The sequence below is a fragment of the Sesamum indicum genome, linkage group LG4, assembly GCF_000512975.1.
Source record: "Sesamum indicum cultivar Zhongzhi No. 13 linkage group LG4, S_indicum_v1.0, whole genome shotgun sequence".
Taxonomy (NCBI): Eukaryota; Viridiplantae; Streptophyta; class Magnoliopsida; order Lamiales; family Pedaliaceae; genus Sesamum; species Sesamum indicum.
In genome coordinates this window covers 9,828,839-9,849,083 of record NC_026148.1, presented here as the reverse complement: position 1 = coordinate 9,849,083, position 20,245 = coordinate 9,828,839, and the positions used below count along the sequence as shown (strand labels likewise).

Below are 20,245 nucleotides of genomic sequence, written 5' to 3'. Positions count from 1 at the left end.
TTTAAGATAGCAATTTAGGATTATAACTTTTAGAAAGTGTCAATTTAAGTTTAAGAAGTTCTAATTAGGTTGAAATCTCTCATATGCGTTGCACCTTGCTAAGATGGTATGATCAAATAAATACGGTAAATAATCATACTTTTAAGGTTTTGAAGAGATTTAAGGTTTCATCTAAATCATTTTCATACAATGATGAATTTATACAGCATAAATAAGTTCTTGAAAAGAAGAATATAAAAAAATATTCGAAAACAGCTTGTAAACCTATGTTCTATTTATCATACGCTGTATCGACAATGAAGAGTTTTACTTCAACATAACGACTCCGAAGATTCTCAGACTGAGTATTAGGCATCACCCTCTTATGAGGGTCAAGCCCATAGCTGTTACGATGATCGTCGAGGGAACTCCGAACTTGAGATGACTCCAGAACGATAAGTTGTAGCCATAGTGTTGAGCCCGACGAGCCTGCTCGCACACGATCAAGTTGGCTGCTGATCCCAAGAGGGAAAGGTTTCCGGCTACTGTGCTCACCCAAGCCAAGATTAGCCATGCTTTCTGCTCACTTGCAGGAGATATCGTGGCTGCTGAAGCCGCCACTCGAGCTCCTAGAAGCAGGACTGAAAACAAGCAGAAGCAGGAATTTAACAGTTCTAGCTCTTGCATTTGCAGGGTTCAAGAATGATCATCGAAGACTTACAAAACAGATTGTGAAACGCGCTCAACTATAAGAAAAAAGTCTTAAACATGACAACATGAATATTTTTGGAAGATGAATTGCTCCTACTTCCCGGTCGCGCAAGTTTCTCTTACTAATATAAAATATGCACACTTCTACCCGTCAACCATATATAACTAGGCAACCTTTATAACCATGTAAAATTGCAAATTTGAACCTAGCAATGAAGTTTACGGCATAGTGTGCCATGTAAGTTGGACTCATGATAGTTGAATAAAGTGTAGCATTAGGTCAGGCTCTCTTCATTATCTTCAAGGAATAGAGCAATGAATCACTAGACTAGAAGTTTTGTCACTTGATGGAGGCTTTTTAGATTTGAGTACAATTCTGCTTCAAAAAGTCATTAGGGTATGTGCAAAAATAATGGATTCAAAGACCTCCTTGATTCAACTTCAATCGTTAGCACTTGTCTCTTTCCTGTGTAAGTAGTCGCATAGTTCATGTCCGAGAAATTTCTAAATCTGCAGTTTGCAAGATTGCAGATGGAAGCACACACAAAAAGTAGCAAGGTGGAATGGACATACCAGTAGGTACATTAGAAGCCAAATTGGAGAGGACTATTATAACAGCTGCTAAAACTGCTGTTCCACCAATGTGATCTATTTTGGCGTAAGGCTCCATGAAGTCCCATAACGTGCTTGGAATTCCCGTTTTGTTGAACCCATCGACTGTAATAAACATTCCGCAAAAGAATATCAAAAGCGAATATGATACCTGGATAACAAAGACATTTAATCATATAAATAATCCTTCCAAATAGGATCACCGCAGGTATTATCAATGAATATCAAGGTAAATACGAATTCCGGAACTGATGTCACCTTTTCCAAACAAGGCCTGGCGTCCTTAAAATCAAGAACGACGAGTGCAAGTGCAGCTGTAATTGCAGTCCATGACATATTCAGACCCGCCAACAGAGATGCTAGCATTCCCAAAGTAACAAGATAAACACATGCCTTCCATAAGACCCTTTTCCACTTCTTGGAAAATCCTAATCTTTCTTCTGCGAACTCTATAAAATTCCCATGCTCGACTCCATTCACAGAGGAGCTCCTCTTTGAATGTATAGGTCCAGAATATCCAACTTCTTTTGATGCATCTGAATTTCCAGTCGATCCTAACCCCGCACTAGGAACTTTTTGAATTTCACTTTCACCAATGTAGCCCAAGTCCCCTAGTCCCTCAGTTTGATTCGTGTGACCATTGACACTAGGAGTGCTTCGAATACTGTTGCTCTCAGCTATATTGCCACGGTTCCTGAGTGTTGACTCATTTGTATTAGGAGAGCTATGGATATTCATTGATTCCAACACAGATTGTAAATCTTGGGAGTTCGTGGATGTAAGATGTGACATTGTTGCAGGAGAAAACCGATGAGAAATTACATCATCTTCACCAACAACTTCGACCGCAGCATCTTCTTCGTCCTTCTGAACAGATAACAACTTCCAATACATGCATAACAGGATCAAAATATTGATGCAAACTCCCACGAGCATAGCAGGAAGAATGCCAAATAAAAATCTACCAAAGCTAATCTTACTTTGGACAGCGATAACTAAGTTTTGAGGATTCCCTATCGGGGTTGCTGACGATCCTATATTTGCACTAGAGGCAAGGGCTAATAGAAATGGATGAGGTGGGAGATTCTGTTGCCTTGCAATTTTCAATACAAACTCAGTCAATATAACACAAGACGTATCATTGGTGAAAAAGGCACTGGATATGGCAGAAATCAGGCAGATACGACAAAGTAAGTCCTTGGCTCCCCTGCTTCGCCATGATAGCAATTTGCCCAAGTACTTGAACATATCTGCCCTTTCAAGGTAGACACTAACTACCATAGTCCCGAACAGTAGACCGAGGATTGGAAGATCAATAGCAGCATAGGCTTGATCAGGAGTAATGACTCGAAAGAGCACCATTAGCATAGCTCCTAGCAGAGACCCTGCCGTCCTCCCAATGGGCAAGAATGGAACGGCAGGGAAAACAGCCAATACCCAGAATATAGCAAAGGCAATTGAGCCAAGAACCACTTTGACAGTAGGAGCCATCACCATGTTTTACAGCTTAATCAATAAATCCCAAGCCTATTCACTTAACACTTCAACCAAATTTGCATATCTCCCCCGGTACAGTAGATTTTCACTTCATAATCCAAACAAAACCTTAAGAAGATTTCATCCTGACAACCTCAAATTATATTCCACACAATGTTCTGCAAAATTTGAAATCCCATCAAAGTAATTCAGTGCAGAAGACCACGCAAATCTGAAATCCTAGAAACTGATTCAATGCAGATCATAGTAAAACATCAACCAGTATAAATATAACTCAGAAAGAATTCTTATCACCCAAATTCATCTACCCATTGGGACTTCATAACAGAAACAACTCATCAAATGTGCAAGAATGTCAACAACAAATCAAAGACGTACAGACAACTAATCATTAAAGGCACAAACATGCTCAAGCCCAGATAATGATTATTACAACCACCTACTGCAATTGAAATACTATGAATTTAGCAAAGTCAAAGAACAAGAAACACACATCAAAGTTGATACTTACACAACAAATTGAAAGCAACCCAGAAAAACCACATCCATAAACTTCTCATCCAATCATTACAAGACTGAAAAGGAAAAGAATTAACTAACATCACTACATTAAATCACCTGGACAGGAAAAAGATGAACTTTCCACTGTCTGTGAAATCCACCCCACAACGTTGGAACTGAAAAGGGTCACTTCTTATGGCATTTAATTTACCATTTTTCTACATGGTTTCTATTAAATACTTGTAGTCAGCCATTTTTGGATATATAATATATGAATGATAAGAAGGAAAATAGAATGTCAAAAAAAACAGTAAAGAATACGTGGCTTTGGGTTTGTACAGGGGACAAGCTTTTCAACACACGTCAGACCACACATGATTCCTGGCTGCTCCGTGTATTTTATATTCTGAGAAACAGATATTGCCAGGGACGTTTTCACAGCTGCCAGTCCACAGGTCAACTGGCAACGGGGAGCTGGAGATAGGATACCGAGCAGTGAAAATTCTTAGCTAAAATTTTTCCTAATCAAATTATATGGTTAAATTATGCACTTATTACTCCATAAATATATTAAACTTGTCATATATTTAGACCCAATCAAATTTAAATTAAATTAGAATTTTCGCATATCAAACATACATGCGATCTTATCCAGAAAGTTGGTGCCTGAGTTCTGAGTACTTTTCCCAATTCACAAATTCCAACTTACTGAAGTATTGAAACACTGAAAGACTATCTAATTCCATTTCATTTACAACCTCAGAAATCAAATGTAAATTATTTCATACATAATCAAACATAGTTCTGAACTAACAATATTCAGTTGTAGAGTTAAAATTGATATTTTATGAACAAGTTCGAAGTCACGATTCAAGTCCTATAAAATGTATGTGTATTATGACTACTTTATGGGATTTTATTGTATTCATTAGTATTAGATGTATTGGTGTATTAATCGAATATTAATGTATTAATATAATGATTGTTTTATTAAATTTTTTTTTTTAAAAAAAAACAATAAATTGTAATAAATTGAGGTATGATAAGGACGTAGATGTGCCTTGTGGTACACAAACTTGTAATAAAATGTCAAACAAATTAAATATGCAATGGCAAAGTTCTATCTCATTGTTAGTAAGTTCAAATTTGGGACCGCAAAATTCATACTAGTTTAATGCCATGGACTATATTCATTAATATTTATAAAGGATAATTATATTTATACTGACTTATCATCTATTTATATAAATTATTATTATTTAAAAAATTATATATACACTCATAAAAAACGTCAACATCATTTATACAAATCATTCCTACTGTTTAGGAGACTACACATACACTCCCAAAAACATCAACATCATTACCAAATTACCCTTGCTTTTTTGTAAATTATATATACACTCTCTAAAAACATCACATCATTATATAAATTATCTCTGATTTTAGACAATCAATAATTACATAAAAAAATAAAAATAATTTATATAAACAGACCGCTGACAAAAGGGCGTATTTGTAACTATCAATCGTGTTCTCAAGATAAAAAAATAACGAATTATTGCAATTACCTGAAATATATAAATTAATGATGAATCAGTGAAGAGATGGTCCTTAAGATAATGGTCGGCGCGTGCGATCAAGTTTTGTCATCTACGTACTTTTTTAATACTCCATCGCTCGTAAAACTATTACTCGTCTTGCAATTCTACAGAATTAATATTTAAACTTTAACTAACTTATAATATTTTATTAGAATTTCAAAATTTTATAACTTTTATACGCCCTATCATATATCATTAAATTGATTGAAATAAATTTTCTAATTAATTATTTGTAACAGCGAAATTGATTGATCAACACCAATGAGTAGAAGCATATACATGCACATAATTCAAGCTTAATTAACATTATGGCAAATTATATTACATAGCATGAGATTTGATATAATTACGAATATCTCTTTATTAGTATGAAAAATTATAAAAACTCCGCTCAAGTAAAAATAATTATATAGTCCCCGAATGATGAGGTTGAATTGATTATTTTATCTTTACTGATTTTTTTAAAAGGAAAGAACACACATTTGAGAAAATATAGAAAAAAAAGTTGAGAGTGCTTAAAGTAAATAATTCATAGGACATATTAGTACATAATTTTAGAAAATTTAAAGAAAATGCATATAAAAAGTTATAATTTATAATTCAAAAGGGTATTTTAATCAGTATATTATAAAAATTAGATGAAACCCTAATCAATGTTTTTTATATAATTTTTTAGACAATTAAAAAATATTTATAATTATATTAAATTTTATAAAAGGTGGTTGTAATTAGCCTAAACATTATTAGGCATAAAAAAAGAAAGAAAGAAAAAGACGCGTATTTTAATAGAGTCGTGGTCGTGGACTGGAAAACTCCATCAAAGTTGTTATTTTATGGGCAAGAAAAAAGAAAAAAAGAAAAGGGTTGATCTAGTGATTGTAAGGTCGAGAAGGAAGGACCCTTGTTCAATTATTGGGCTATAAAAATAAAAGGCTTGCATCAGGTGAGCTGTATCCATACCCCAACTCTCTGTCTTTAACATCCAATCTCCGTCTCTTAATACAAACTCTTTAATTTAACATTTTTTATTTCCTCATTTTTCTCCCTCATGCTATAGACGATCAACTTTTGATATAAAACAATTATAATATTTTTTATATTAACGATTAATTAATAAATACCTATTGGAGTAACTCATTGCAAAAAGGGTCATTAGTTTCAAGTGTATTTATAATCTTTCAATCAATGATGAGATATTATTTAGGACAATTTTTTAAGAAAAAATCTTTATAATTTATTCCATACACACATACAGACACACGAGAATAATCATATTGGCCAAACTGTAATGATTGCAACAGGATAGTGGAAAACCCCAATCAACTCCGATGGTGGACCAATCCCAATCCTTAAACATTTGTTTCAGTGAAAAACTGTGACAGATTTCTGTAATCCCCCGTCTTTGCCTGCCTACCTTATCTCCTTACATAGTAAGACAAAATCCATTTCATTTATGCTCCATAAGATAGATACCTTCCTCAGTTCTATTCTGCAGACATCATATGTAACCTGAAACGCTGTACTAAAAAAGAAGATTGTTGGTCTGGCTGTATTTGGGGTGGGAAAATGAGTGTGGAAGTGAAAGATTTACATTATATGGTCCCTTTTGATCTATAGTAATCCAGGAATTTTAAAATCTTACACAACTTCTTGTCCGTAGTGGACAATCGACTAACGAGACTAATTAACAATATCGCAAAATCTCTATCCAAAATAGTACAAGTGTCTCAAGTTTGTTTCAAGTTTCTAACCTTGATTGAGGGATGTGAACATATTTGACATCAGCTGACCCCCGATTGCAGCATTGGAAAGAAAGTCCAGTTGTTTCGAGGGGCTAATTCTTTCCCGACAACGTCGTCATTGGTCCACCACTCACAGTCGACGGCAATTCTGGCTGAGAGTTCTCCATCTGCATTGTTGAAGTTGAAATCTCTGCTTGAACCCAGTGAGATGGTATGGTTTTCATGCATAGTCTCCCCATTACTAAGTTTTCTATAGGTTTCAGAGACCTTTGCCATGAAGTCGCTATGATTCGTGACTTCTGCTGTTGCCTCCTGTAGATCTCTTGATTCCATTTTAGGTGAAGGGACTGTTTCACTAACAACACAAGTTGGAATGTCTTCGCCACTCAATTCAAACGAAACTCTATGATCAACAACAGCATCACAGTTTTGCAATTCATTGCCTGAGTTTGCAAGTGATACCACTTCAGAAATTGGGTTCCCCAGAAGGTTACAGTCTCGAGATGGTGGTTCTCCTCCGTTAGGTGTCAAAGCTCCAGAACCTAGCCTTGAAAGCCCACCATTTGGTGTCAAAGCTCCAGAACCTAGCCTTGAAAGCCCACCATTTGGTGTCAAAGCTCCAGAGCCTAGCCTGGATCCCCTACCGTTTGGTGTCAATGATCCAGAACCAACTCTTGAACCCCACTTATGATTAAAGAAGTGTTCGTAGCCAATGAATATGGGAGCCTCCCCTCTGCGAATTTCAACAACAGGCCATTTATCAGGGAACGGTGAAGAGGTTCCAGAAGATGAAAGTGCTGAGCCTGGTGATTCATAAGCTAGGAATTCATACTGGGACAATGAGGATTTCATATTCCCACTGTTTCTCCGATTTCTAGCTAATGATGAGGACAAAAGCTGAGCAAACGGCACCTCTGGTGAAGAAGGGGTTGTCATTTGCACAGGCTCAGGAGGTGGAGTGAAAGAAGCAGTTGATGGTTCGGTGGTGAAAGCGGAAAACACGGGTGGTGAAACTAATTGAGTCTCATATGCATAGGGGCCAATAGTAAAAATGGGTGCAGTCCCACCTGGGGAGTACGTGTGGACTGAAAGGGCTGCAAGTGAAACTAAACCAGCCGCTGATTGAGTGGCAGACGGCGGATCTGATTGGAGAAAAGAAGCTGGAGAAGAGGGAGGGGCTATGAATGGCAACATGAGAGTGGCAGAACGGTTAAGGTTTTCCACAACCGGAGCTACAGCAACTTGTGCAGTGGGTTCAGAAATAAGAACAGCATGACCAATTCGTTTACTGTGCTTGTAAGAACCGAAACACCAGTAAAGACTCCAGCAGCTTCCCCATCTTCTCTTCTGGGGTGAAAATGAACAGGCATTATTAGTTGTTAAGCCTGATTTTTTTCATAACTTTCAGTGATTAAGAATTAAAAGATGAGAAAAGCTTTTTATCTAAGAGCTAATGTATAGGCAATAGCGTACAACAAGCATGTAAAAATCAGCACCAATAAGTCCGGATTTTACAAAATTAAAATCATAGGCAAGAAAAGTGAACACCAGTGCTGCAGTTGACAAGGTGAAATAGCTTCTTTTTTCAGCAAACAACATTGATGCTAGACGACATGCTTGACATAGTTAATTGTAAGTAACAATCTTGAGAACCTTAATGAGACTGATTAAAATAGAAGGATTCCAAATCAGTTAGGAGCATTTTTTTTGAGCCGGCTGCCAAGCTTAGCCACTCAGAGCAATTAAAAATACTTGATTTCCTTGTTAAGGGCAAACGTGATGCTCTTTTATGCTGTATCAGTCAATTCCAAAAGAATATTAATGCTCAGTTGATTTGCACTACAAGTCCACGTATTGCTTCACTCTTGCTAACTGAACTGAGAGTAAAAACTTTCTGCAGTGTGCTAAATTGCAGAAAGCCTAAAACGGAACAGATGAGATGTAAATGATCCTTAAAAAGCTGCAAGTTACTACATAAAACCAGAGCTCTTACAAATTATATCTTCAGCCCGTAACGCAACCAACACAACAAACTGCGATCAAGCTATTTATGAACCTTTTATTTCAACTAAACCCCACAAGAAGCCATATGCAAGCTCAATATTTTTCTTGTATCAGACCCTGAATTATAGCCTCAACCTCAGAGTTCACATGAAAAAGGCCTTTCTCCTTCACTCAACAAGACGCAACAATAGCTAAACTCCCCAGAAAAAAATGTTTTAAAACTCAGTATGTCAGGGTTACTGCAAATGCATATCCAACTGCAGACCAAGTAATGGCTCTCCAGAAAATAGGTTATGATTGTAGGCCAAGAGCTCATACCTCTGCCAAGTATCACATATTTACTGATTATCATCTCATACAAACTTCAGAACTAAAGATCACAACATTTAAGAATTTAAAATATAAAAATAAAAAATCTTGAAACTCAGAAATTATCTTGCAATCATCATTTCAAGGTCAAACTTAGCTGCTTCAGCACTATCAAAATTCACCTTTTTCCTTATTCCTGTTAACTTTCTTCTTAATTATTGCCCAAAAAGCCATATCCAGAACTAAATATCTCGGCCGTCTTCACAACCTACCACAAACAACAAAAGTTCCCTGCTACATGTGAAAATTGCATCACATAACAAATAAAAAGCTTCAAATTTTCAATCCTATTTGATCTTAATACCTCAAACTCATCAAAGTTCCATTGTTCAAAAAGGCAAAATCAACCCAGAAACCCACAAAAGTGGAAGAAACTTCACATCAAGCAATTTTTACCAACACAATAAACAACACACAAACACCCACACACACGCATGTGTTTCTGTGCATTCTTATAGGGATTTATATGTTTAAAACACCAGTAACTAACAAGTACATGTTTAAATTATCTATGCACCTGAACTGTAGACGGTTGTGCTCTGTTTTCAGCTGTAACTATGGCAGTTGCTGCAGCATTCAGAGTTTCCGCGCTATTATGCACGCTAGTCATAGTGATCTTCACGGTTTTCTCCGCCCGGAGACGTCAGTTTCCGGCGATGTGATGCCGGGTTGATGTGATTTCCCGGTGGCTTTGGGCGGAAGTTAAATTGAAGAGCGAGTTGCTACGCAAGATCACATGGCGCATTTCAAGAGGTTAAGACAAACCAACCAAGAAATGCTGGCCTTTATAAATTAAGGCACGAAATTATGCTTAATTCATTTTGTACCCCCCTTACTTTTGAAGAATTTTAAATACAACCCCATCATATCACTATAAATTTTATTTTTCCCCCCAACATTTATAGATGGAAATGCTCTATAGTATAATTATTTATTGGAGTTTCTAATATTATTATTCATTGTGTACAAAATATATTTCCAAATTTAAATATTTTAGTCTACAATAAATATGAAATAAAAGGGATTATGTACTTATTTCAAAATATTGTGCAATAAAATTGTCTAGTTATATTCATTTTCTTTTGTTTTTTTTTATTTCAAATAATTTTTGTAACAAATTTATAAAGATATCACATATTTTGAAAAACATTAGTTATAACTTATATGCTTATGTTAGGAATTTCGAAACTTCAAGTGACGAGATTTAAAATTATATACTGCAGAGCATCTTATAGTATTTTAGCTAATAAAATATTTAAATAATAAAAAAATATTTTATTCATCAACCGAATAAAGAAGTCAGACAAAATTCATCGACCAATATTCAACTAAAATTCTTGCAGGATTTTCTCAAAATACTTGAAAAAAAGAATTCTTTTCAACCGTACGAAAACTTATTTATTTTTTCCTTTATTTGTCCTCATAAACCTTAAAACATGAGCTTTCCTTGTCCAAAAAAAAGAAGATGGAATAGTAATATTTAATTATTTCTTCTAATTAAAGATGGTTTCTTCATTGTAGCTATTATTATGTAATTATGTAGAATGGTGGGGTCAATTAGACAATAAGCATTGATATGGTATTATTTGAAAAATATAATTGCCAAATGGGGTTGGGGCTGTTTTGTGTTTAGTGGATAATGTTGGGATTAAAGTGTGAAAGACAGAATTGCCCGCCCACTTTATATACTACGGCGCCGCGCAGGATAAGAATAGAGATCAGCTATAATGGCGAAGCCGATGCCAAGGTGGAGGAGGGTGCGCATTCACTATGGCGTACCGTTGTGGTTGTGTATGTAGTGCGCCCACCGCAGAGAGTATTTTATCCCCAAGTCACGTGACCTTCGTGATCTTAGTTGGGCTACGGCCAAGTCCTTTCTGGTTAAGTAATTTGAGTGATGAGACTATGTTGCCAATCAAAATTTTACATTTCTCATCCCAGGGGCAAAAAGGTAAATCTACTTCTTTGATATATAATCCATTTTAAATACTTATAAGACCATTTTTTTTCCTATACAAAATTGTTGTGACCTCGATTCTGATCACCATCGTGAATTACATGTTTCATGAATTAAAAACGTATTTACAAATTTTATGTCATGCAATCGTGAGAAATGAGTTTATATATATTTAACTAAAAATAATTCTTTGATTGAGCAACAAGCATTGACCTTATAATAAAGAGTACTTAGATATAATATCAATATTTTACATGCTATGAAATTAATTTGATATTGTCGTGTTTTACAAAAATATTTTAACAAATACATAAAATTCATTTTGATGTGAGCAAAAAGTTGCTCATACAACTTGCAATCTTTGAGCCTTGTTTTTCGCAAATTTTAGAAAGGGGACTTGAAAAGAAATATGTTAACACTTTGACATTCAAATCAGTAATTGATGATAGAAATTAAACTGAAAAAACGTTATATGGAATAACAATTTAGTGCCATAATGTTCCGCAATAGTGTTTCTATGCGTACGAGTATTAAAAAAATATTTTTCTTTATCGAGGGGAGGGCCTCTTTTTATCCCTTAACCCCTGCTGGCTTAGAGAGCAAACGACTCAAAAAAGTGATTGTTAGGAGATGGACACCTACTATCAGAGTGGAACCTCCCATTTAGATTCTTGACAGTTGAGGACTTATCTTCTAAGTCAATTGTGCTCCTCCTAGGAATAAAACTTTTGCGATTCCTACGGGATTGTTGATATAGGTCAACGTCTTTTCTAAATTCTTGGGTATCTTTCATGGTAATAAGATGATCATTCCACATGCAACGGGAATTTCCATATTCCATTGTGGTTGCCTCGCCACCATTCTTCCTGGACACTCTACGGCTCTCTTGGATCCTTTTCGTTTAATAAACCCCTCCCAAAGGTTTAGGATTGAGGTCTTTTTCGTCTAAAGTCGCATATAACTTTGAATTCTTTTTGGGCTTTCTTCATATTGGGCTCCTCCCAATTGAATGATGCCTCATAATTAGCCCCAAAACCAAAAATAAGAATAATTAAGAGGGGTATTTTAGTCGAGGTATAAGGTTTTAGCCTTTAGGGGTGGTGTGATGGACAATGACACTCTTCCAAATTCTTCTCTTCGGCCTCACTCTTAACTACTTTTGCACTCCTTTTGATAATGATATCACAACTTCCCCTCTACAAATTCTTCCCCTCATTCTTCTCTCATCTTCTTTTATTCTTTTCAATGGTTTCTTCCACTCAAAATCATTTCATAACCAATACTAATAATAACTATTAAGGACACTTTCAATGCATGTGTTAATCAACTAATAACTATAATACTAGCCTCATTAATTAAGATTCCATATTAATATACAAACATATATATATCATTAAAAAGATGATAAGAGAGATTGAACAGCCACATATGACTTATTAATATAAATTTTCAAGTTCTTACATCCTTAAACTCGAGTATAGTAAAATATTCATACTAAAAAATTCAACTTTAACAAATTTAAAAGTTATTAATGTTTATCAAACTTTAAAATTTTCAAAGTAAATCTTTCGTGGTTTCACTGCATGCAAAATGAGAGAGAACACAACTTTTAGAACGGTCAACTGAGCGTCATACTAGATTAGATTACAACACTTAAAAGGAAATCAAACAATTAGGAACTAACACATATGTACCTTAAACGTCCGAAATTGACATTGCAAAAGCCTCAAAATTATTACAAGCTTTTTGGCATTTTTGTAAAACTTGGGGTGAAACCAATTTGTATTTCTGTTTTTACCAACTTTACACCTTTTCAACATTCCACGGCCCTTTTGTTTTGCTAACAATAATGCCTTATATCACCTACCTTTATTATTCTTGACAGGAACTTCCAAATTCTTGATAATGATCAATTCTAACAGCATAAGAAAAACAGGGAAGTAGACAAGAAAAATATTCACCCTGGATCTAGCAATGCTGTTTTTGTAAGTTTGTATCCACATTAGTCACGACCTGACAGATCATAAATAATATTATCATTATATATTAATCTAATAATTTATAATTCATGTGGATATAAATTTACCTGGGCGACATCCAATTTTCTTTATCAACCCATTTTAGCCAAAGAAGAAGAAATTTGAAAAGAAAAAATGAAAGTAATGAAATCAATTTGTTGGTGATGAATGATGGGGTCCAAGCCAAACGCGCCCTTCACTGGATATTTCACAAACTGAACATCAAATGGGGTGGCTTACTATGATTTTGGCCCTACAACTCAAAAGCTTAACCAGCATACCACATGTTCAACAGTTCAACTACCCTCTCTCTCTCTCTCTCTTTTTTGTTTTTTACAAAACAAAAAAGTAGTGGCACTTCATAAACTCGTTAGGAAAGGTTGATTCTATATCATATGTACTAATCAGAGTTCTCATAACACATTGTACAAATACTCAGATACGTTATATTTAAAAGTAATTGGGTCGAACTTTTGTATCGTTATAAACAGTGATAATAATAGATGGAATGTCACTATTCACAATCATATTTATACGTGGATCATGGGGCTTCAATCCATCAATTAAGCTATATTTCATTGAAAAAAAAAGGCTATTTACTCAATAAATTTACATTTAATTGGACCGTAGCCCATTAAATATGTGGGATCTCTTTACCTCATATTTAATTTGGGATTGGATATTACTGAAAGATTCTCTTTTCTCAGTCCAGAGAAACAGTCGGCTAATTATACTTGGGCCAGAACAGCCCAAAATTATAATTGAAGAGATTATTATTGGGTCTAAAGCCCAACTCATATCATGCTCTTGCTGGCTGCAATTCTCCTCACCTACAACACTCAACTTCATTAATTATTGTGCTAAAAATATCATAAAACAACATCAACATTTTTCACATTGTTGAAGTAGAGCAGACCAAAACAGCATCTCTACGTTCATGTCTGAAAAAGCCTCCAAAATCAAGCTCAGTTCTTTGACTTCCATATAGAGTAGTACAATGGCTTTTGCTATTTCCACTCCCACATCGTCTTTGTTGCATTCTTCTTCATCATCGTCACCCACTGGTGTCAAAATCTTGGCTCTCTGTTCTTTCTCTAATTCTGCAGTTTCGATCCCTAAAAATGCAGTCTTTCAGCATGTTAAATGCATACCCCAGTTGGGTATTACTCCTTTTTCTCAGTGGAGTGGACTTAAGCATATGGGCATCTCAATTTCACACCACTCAGTGAAGATGGGTAATTCTTTTTCCCCCCTTAGCTTTTGCTGTTTCTTGATTAGGTTACTGAAGTACATGTGGAGTTTGCTTTGTGTTGGGGGAGAGTTGTGGTGGCAGTTTGAAATTCTTTAGTTCTTCTGGTAAAATTTTCAGCTTTATGTGTTCTTGAGTTTATGAAGTGGTTTGTCTTGCAGAAAGGAAGGGGAAATGTAAAGGTAAAGGAGTGTATGCTTCTTTATTTGGAGTTGGGGCACCTGAGTTTCTGGTCATTGGGGTGGTGGCTTTGTTGGTTTTTGGACCAAAAGGCCTTGCTGAGGTTAGTTTTCTTCGTCTTTCTTTGTTTTTCAAATCTCCTCTGTGCGTGTATGTGTGTGTTGGTGCTGGTGTTAAGACTTGTTGAAATAGTTCAGTTTCTACTATTCGGTGTTGTTGGTTGATTTTAATCACTACGGGGACACTTGTGCCTCTGGAAAAAGTGATTATACAGCTGATCCGTGAGCAGAAGAAGGATAGTAATGCCACTTGACCTAGTATAAGAGTACTAATGCCGTCTGGATTGATGCTTTTTGTACTGCTGTTTTATATGATTTGCTCCGCATAGAAAGAGTTGATAGGTGCTCTTTTAGATCAGCTTAGGTTGCATCTGGAGAAGATGTTGATAATGTGAAAATCAAATAGTTAATACTGGGAATGCTAGATAGTCTTGGGTTATTTACCTCTGGCCAAGTGATGGACTATTTGTGGTTCTTTGAGTGTAATGCGAGTAAACAAAACTTTTCCCATCAAATTATTTCTGAATCTTGAAAACAAGATAGCAGACTTCAAGTAGAATCTTGTTCAAGCTATTGTTGCTCAAATCCCGTGATTTGGGAATTTGGAGACCCTCATGGTGGTTACTTTGAGCTACCATCATGATAGACAAGCATTTGCTCAATTGGATACTCTTAAGTCTTGACTCATAGTTGCTATACATTAGGATGAAAAATATTCTTTGCCATGACTATTTGACAATCAAGCGCATCTTTACCTCAATGAAACAGTCATATTTTGGAGGCTTTCAGAGGTTGAAGAGCAAGATGAGAATGATGGAGGCAGCTTCTAATAATTCTACAATCTTGACTAAGACAGTGTCATTATTCATCAATGAATTGCAAGGGTCCTTTCCTTTGGTTGGACTTACTGTGAGAAACTGCAGGTGGAGTCCGATTCAAAGTGAAGATAATGCTGCCGGGAATAATAATGTCTTTGTTGTTTTTATGTTTTTCTTTAATATTCCTTCTTCTGTGAGCAGAGGGCACTTATATCCCCTTCTGTATACACGTAAAACTAAAGGCGCTAAAGACTTGCATTTGAATGTTATTGTGTAAAGTCGGGACTAATCACCCATCAGGTGGGATCTCTTTTGGAGCTTGTCATCATTTCTTATTATCAATGCAAGAATATTCAAGGAAAAATATGGATTTTTCTGCTGAAAGAACGCTCCTTGTGAAGTTTTCAAGTGTTGTGCGGATTAGTCAATGTGAAACCACTGCATGGCATAAAAGAGTGAATTCTGTTCATTGCTGAAGTCAATTTGAAGTTTCTAAGGTCCAGAAGAGGGGTAAATGGTAATTGACGGTGGCAACTCTGTCCACTGTCAAGTTACACCAAAAGTGCCCTCGAGACTAAGTAAATTTCCCTCCACCCATTTTCCAATCAGTCTCTACTCTTCTGGATATCGATCAAGCTTACTACTTGCATATTAGATTATGAAGAAGAAATCTTTATGAGGGCTGCAGTTATTTCACTCCATTAATTGTACTTTCTGGTGATAGGTTGCTCGTAACCTGGGCAAAACTTTACGTGCATTTCAACCTACAATAAGAGAACTTCAGGTAGGTTTCTTTTTGCTTTCTTTTAGAACTGATTACAGAAATGGTCCGTGGTGATATCTATAATAAGTTCTGATGTTGCGCGGCCAATTACTTTTTCCTTACAGGAAGTCTCGAGGGAATTCAAGAGCACCCTTGAGCGAGAAATCGGTCTTGACGACATTGACAATCCAGTCCCAAAACGTTCCAGTTCTGACTCAACTAAGCCTACATCAGAGGATACTCCAGGGAATTCAGGGACAAATGTTGAACCCAGTGAGTTAATGGAATTTGGAAGAAAATTCTCTTATCATTCAACTGTGAATTGTGTTTTATCTTATTTTTATTTCAATCAGGAATCAAGCTCTTTCTCCTCAAGTTTGCGAGTTTGCATAATTATAGCTTCACTTTCAACTAGTGTGTTACTTGAGAGGGAAAAGGATGTAAGATTATATTTGACAGTAGGCCATTAAATACCTTGAGCTGCATATTCCATGATCTTATGTTCACGTTGTCGTGCGGTTCTTTATGGTACCGTTGGAAATGCTCGACAAGCTTGGCCTTCTATGTGGATGTTATGGAATAAAAGCTCTCTCTGAAGTTTTTCTCTTCTTTAGTTACTGAGGTCACTTATTTGAGTTGTGGTTGGTCAACTAGCCATGATAAAATTAATCTGCAAATCGGAATTCATTCTCACTGGTTTTTGAAAATAACAGATGGTCCTCCGACGGAAAATGCAGAAGACCCGGATGATGAGTCCTTAAAGTTTGCAGACCGATTTAGAGGTACAATGGCTCAGCTACAGAAAGAGCAGGAAGAGGAGAGACAACGAGTGGAGAGAGAGAGAGAGGAGAGAGAGAAAGCTCTAAGTCTGGCAGAACCGGAAACTCCTTCTCAAGGTCCTTAATCTCAACAATCTCTCTCTCTCTCTCTCTCTCTCTCTCTCTCTCTCTCATATGTCCTCCTATGACTTTCTATTTTCAGGTACTCCTCAAGCACTGGATGCTGCCCAAGAAGCTTCTCCAGTAACTCCTCTCTCTGAGAATCCTGACAGCAATGCTCTTCAAGAAGCTGCCTCAGTAGTGCCCACGGGCCCATCTCCAAAAACTGAAGCCGAAGTTTGAAGCTTTGAAACAAGACTTTTCGAATCGATGTAGAACTTGTAGCGCGACAGCCCTTTCAGATATCTGCCTTGAGCAATAATGAGTTGAGGATTTTTGACTCTCATTCTAGCAGATAGTAAGTAATGTTGTGCTTGAACAATTCCTTGTCGATGAAGCTTTTCAAATTGCTTCTACTTTAGATATCACAGACGATTGTATTACTGCCAGAATTCACCAATAATTGCTTCGTACTTCTCTGGTTCCATATGTTTGCTTTCGATTTTGCAGCAGTTTCGGATTATCAGATGATTCTTGCAGCAACATGGCTATCACATACCATTTTCTGTGTCGTTCTTGACAATGTTTCTTTAACATGGGTGTCTGGTTTAGTGCATAGTAGCGACTCTGGGGAGTCATAATCCACGATTTTGATAGAGTTAACAAAATTGACATGTATGGTTTCTTTCTGTGTATGAGAAAGAAATCATATCTTTGCAAGATCTTAACTGGGAACTTTCATAAAACCTAACCGACTAAAATTACATAAAAACATCTTTCTTGTAGATTAAAATCAAATCAAATCAAACTCATAGGATGTCTGAATACCATAAACTGCTGAAACAGTCATGCTTAAACACAAACAAGACACCGAAGTAAAGAAGAAAAATCAACATAACACTCTCTCCCGCCATGTTTATTAATAATTTAAACTTCCACCAAGAACTCCTTGTCTTTCTCCAACTTCTCCATGGTCTTGCCTTCCAAGCTGATCTCCACGTCAATGCTCCTCCTGGGTACAGATACACCATCCCGTCGAACCGGTTGTTCAACCCGCTCCGAACGCTTTCCGGGCTACCCCACCCGAAATCCACCTCGTACACCTTGAACCGGGGCGAGCTCCCCACGGCCACGCAGTTCACCCCGGCGTCCTTGTACTGGAAGATAATGGGCTTGCTCTCCCACTCTTCGTTCCGCTTGTTGATGGCCTCCGCGTTGTGCGACACGATGGCGTTTCGGATCAGGTCCGCCCCGAACTCAATCGGGTTGGAGAGGACCAACCCGGCGGCGGTCACCGTGAATATCGCCTGGATCAGATTCCCGAAGTAGCTCTCGGGCATCGGCGGCTCCACCCTCTTCCGGCAGTCGGCGAACACAGTGAACACGGTGTAGTCCTGGACGGCAAGCTCGCGGGCGCGTGTGATGGCTTGCCATATGTGGGCGGAAAGCGACTGGAATGTGGAGAATGGCTTTGGAGGGTTGCCGGCGTTGACTTTGGCCTTGATCTGGTCAATGGCCGACTCGGAGAATTTGAAGACCTTTTCCCGGAGAAGAGGGGCCGGCGCGTCGCCGTTGGCTGCTGACTTGGCGTGTTCAGGAGCGTCGGATGGTTTGGAGAGGTTGAGCTTGACTCTGGTGTTGCGGGCTTTGGTGCGCTCGAGGAAGGGGGGAACGGAGATTGAGGTGGCGCCCTTGCAGATGTCGGCCCATGAGCTCATGAAGTGCCACGTGGAGGTACCATCAAGTATTGCGTGGTTGAAGGCACAACCCATTGCCAGACCATCCTTGAGTTTGGTGAGCTGTGAATGTATGGGGTATTAAATGATATTATCAAGAATTGTGATTTTCATACTCTTTGGGTTGGTGTTTGTATTAATTATTACCTCAAAATATAGGGGTTTTGTATCTCTAAATTATTTATTTTGTCTCATTTACACAAGGTAACAAAGACGCACCTAGCAAAATAATTTGACATTAATAGAACAAAAATATCCTTCTCACTTACCCCTATAATTTTAAAATATTATTTATAAATATAATATTAAAAAGTATATGTAAATATGCGTTGATACATAACTCATGTAATATTATAAAAAAACAGTATGTTATATAACTTATAAATTTTTATTCAATTAATATCCACATATATGAGGTTTATACAAATTCTATAGTCAATATAAAAAAACATAAATTTTATGTATTGTTTAATTTAAATAAAAAAATTATAATAATTCAGATTATATTTAGGAGAATGATTGTAATTGAGATACTTTAGGGATGTAAATAAAAAAAGCATTTTCGTCATAAAAAAATTAGTGTATATCATGAGAGACTAATTCATTACGTTTTATAGTTTAGGTTTATAAATGCACTTTATGCATAGTTTAGATGTGCAAAATGTATTTAATTCAAAATATAATATAAAGGAATTATTACCTTAAATTCATTCAAAATTTAAAACCCACCCAAATGGAAAAAGAAAAAAAAAAACATCTCATAAAAAAAACATCTCATAAGACAGACTGAAAATTTAGTAGGGTATAGACATAAGGCGGATGGATAAATTTGAATTTAAAAGATTTAATTTATTTGGTTCGTAAAAAACAGATCAAAAAATTTAAAAATTTTCGTCGAATCAATTAAATATTAAACACAATTATGACGGAACTGAAATCCACTCAATTATATATATATAGTCGTTTTCATTTATTTTTTTGAAAACTTCTATAATCATTAACCATTTATTTCAAAATAACAAATTATTCTATATATAAATCATTAATAAGTAGTAATTTGCTAATTTTTTTATTTTTATTTAAAGATATTTGCTCATTTTACATAACCCTCTCATAAATTGCATTTAACCCATATTAAATGAAATATGACATGCAAAGAGCAAAGTTGGTGAAAAAAGCAGGGCCACGGGCCATGCAATAAATTGAAGCAATAAGTTGAGCAAACCTGCACCGCCAGCAGCGGCCGCTGCAGCCCCTCCAAGTTCAAGATTCCGTTGTACGGCAACAGCTCCTTGAACTTGGAGGTGCCCTCTTCCGCCGTCAGCTCCTCCACCGTGAGCTCGTCCGCCGCGGCGGCCACCACCTCGACACCGTCCATATCATCGTCGTAGACCACCTTAAACACCCCATCCTCATCTTTCTCCAACTTCCCAGCCAACTGATAAAACTCCTCCAAAACCAGCGCCAGCCCGTCCTTCAATTTCTCCACGACATCCTCAAAGTCCTCACACCCTTTGTAGATCAGGAGTTTCTGGTTGTAGTAAAAGGCCAAGTAGGGGAGATCGAAG

At 36.6% G+C, this 20,245-nt stretch overlaps 4 protein-coding genes across 5 annotated transcripts; 1 reads left to right on the top strand and 3 right to left on the bottom strand.

Annotated features, from left to right (window-relative positions):
• On the bottom strand, positions 159-3,588 carry LOC105160459 (putative transporter arsB). 2 transcript variants are annotated; one of them, XM_020693373.1, is made up of 4 exons: positions 3,418-3,588; positions 1,561-3,025; positions 1,264-1,453; positions 159-620 (listed from the first exon to the last, which is right to left on the bottom strand). In XM_020693373.1, the coding sequence occupies exons 2-4, from the start codon at positions 2,797-2,799 to the stop codon at positions 355-357; spliced, it is 1,695 nt and encodes a 564-aa protein (XP_020549032.1). In that variant the 5' UTR covers positions 2,800-3,025; positions 3,418-3,588; the 3' UTR covers positions 159-354. The 2 variants fall into 2 exon arrangements, with proteins under 2 accessions (XP_020549032.1, XP_011076136.1); XM_011077834.2 differs by having other exon boundaries at positions 1,561-2,957.
• On the bottom strand, positions 6,336-9,788 carry LOC105160458. The gene is made up of 2 exons (XM_011077833.2): positions 9,537-9,788; positions 6,336-7,993 (listed from the first exon to the last, which is right to left on the bottom strand). Exons 1-2 carry the CDS (start codon positions 9,627-9,629, stop codon positions 6,686-6,688), a joined length of 1,401 nt encoding a protein of 466 aa, XP_011076135.1. The 5' UTR covers positions 9,630-9,788; the 3' UTR covers positions 6,336-6,685.
• On the top strand, positions 13,862-17,426 carry LOC105160457 (sec-independent protein translocase protein TATB, chloroplastic). Its single transcript, XM_011077831.2, has 6 exons — positions 13,862-14,229; positions 14,405-14,526; positions 16,025-16,084; positions 16,189-16,336; positions 16,777-16,959; positions 17,045-17,426. Exons 1-6 carry the CDS (start codon positions 13,992-13,994, stop codon positions 17,182-17,184), a joined length of 891 nt encoding a protein of 296 aa, XP_011076133.1. The 5' UTR covers positions 13,862-13,991; the 3' UTR covers positions 17,185-17,426.
• On the bottom strand, positions 17,703-20,245 carry LOC105160456 (BAHD acyltransferase DCR; the record flags this gene model as incomplete). The annotated part of the gene is given in 3 exon segments (XM_011077830.2): positions 17,703-17,948; positions 17,951-18,740; positions 19,903-20,245. Coding segments are annotated over 3 exon segments (1,213 nt in total), but the record flags the coding sequence as incomplete, so codon positions are not given.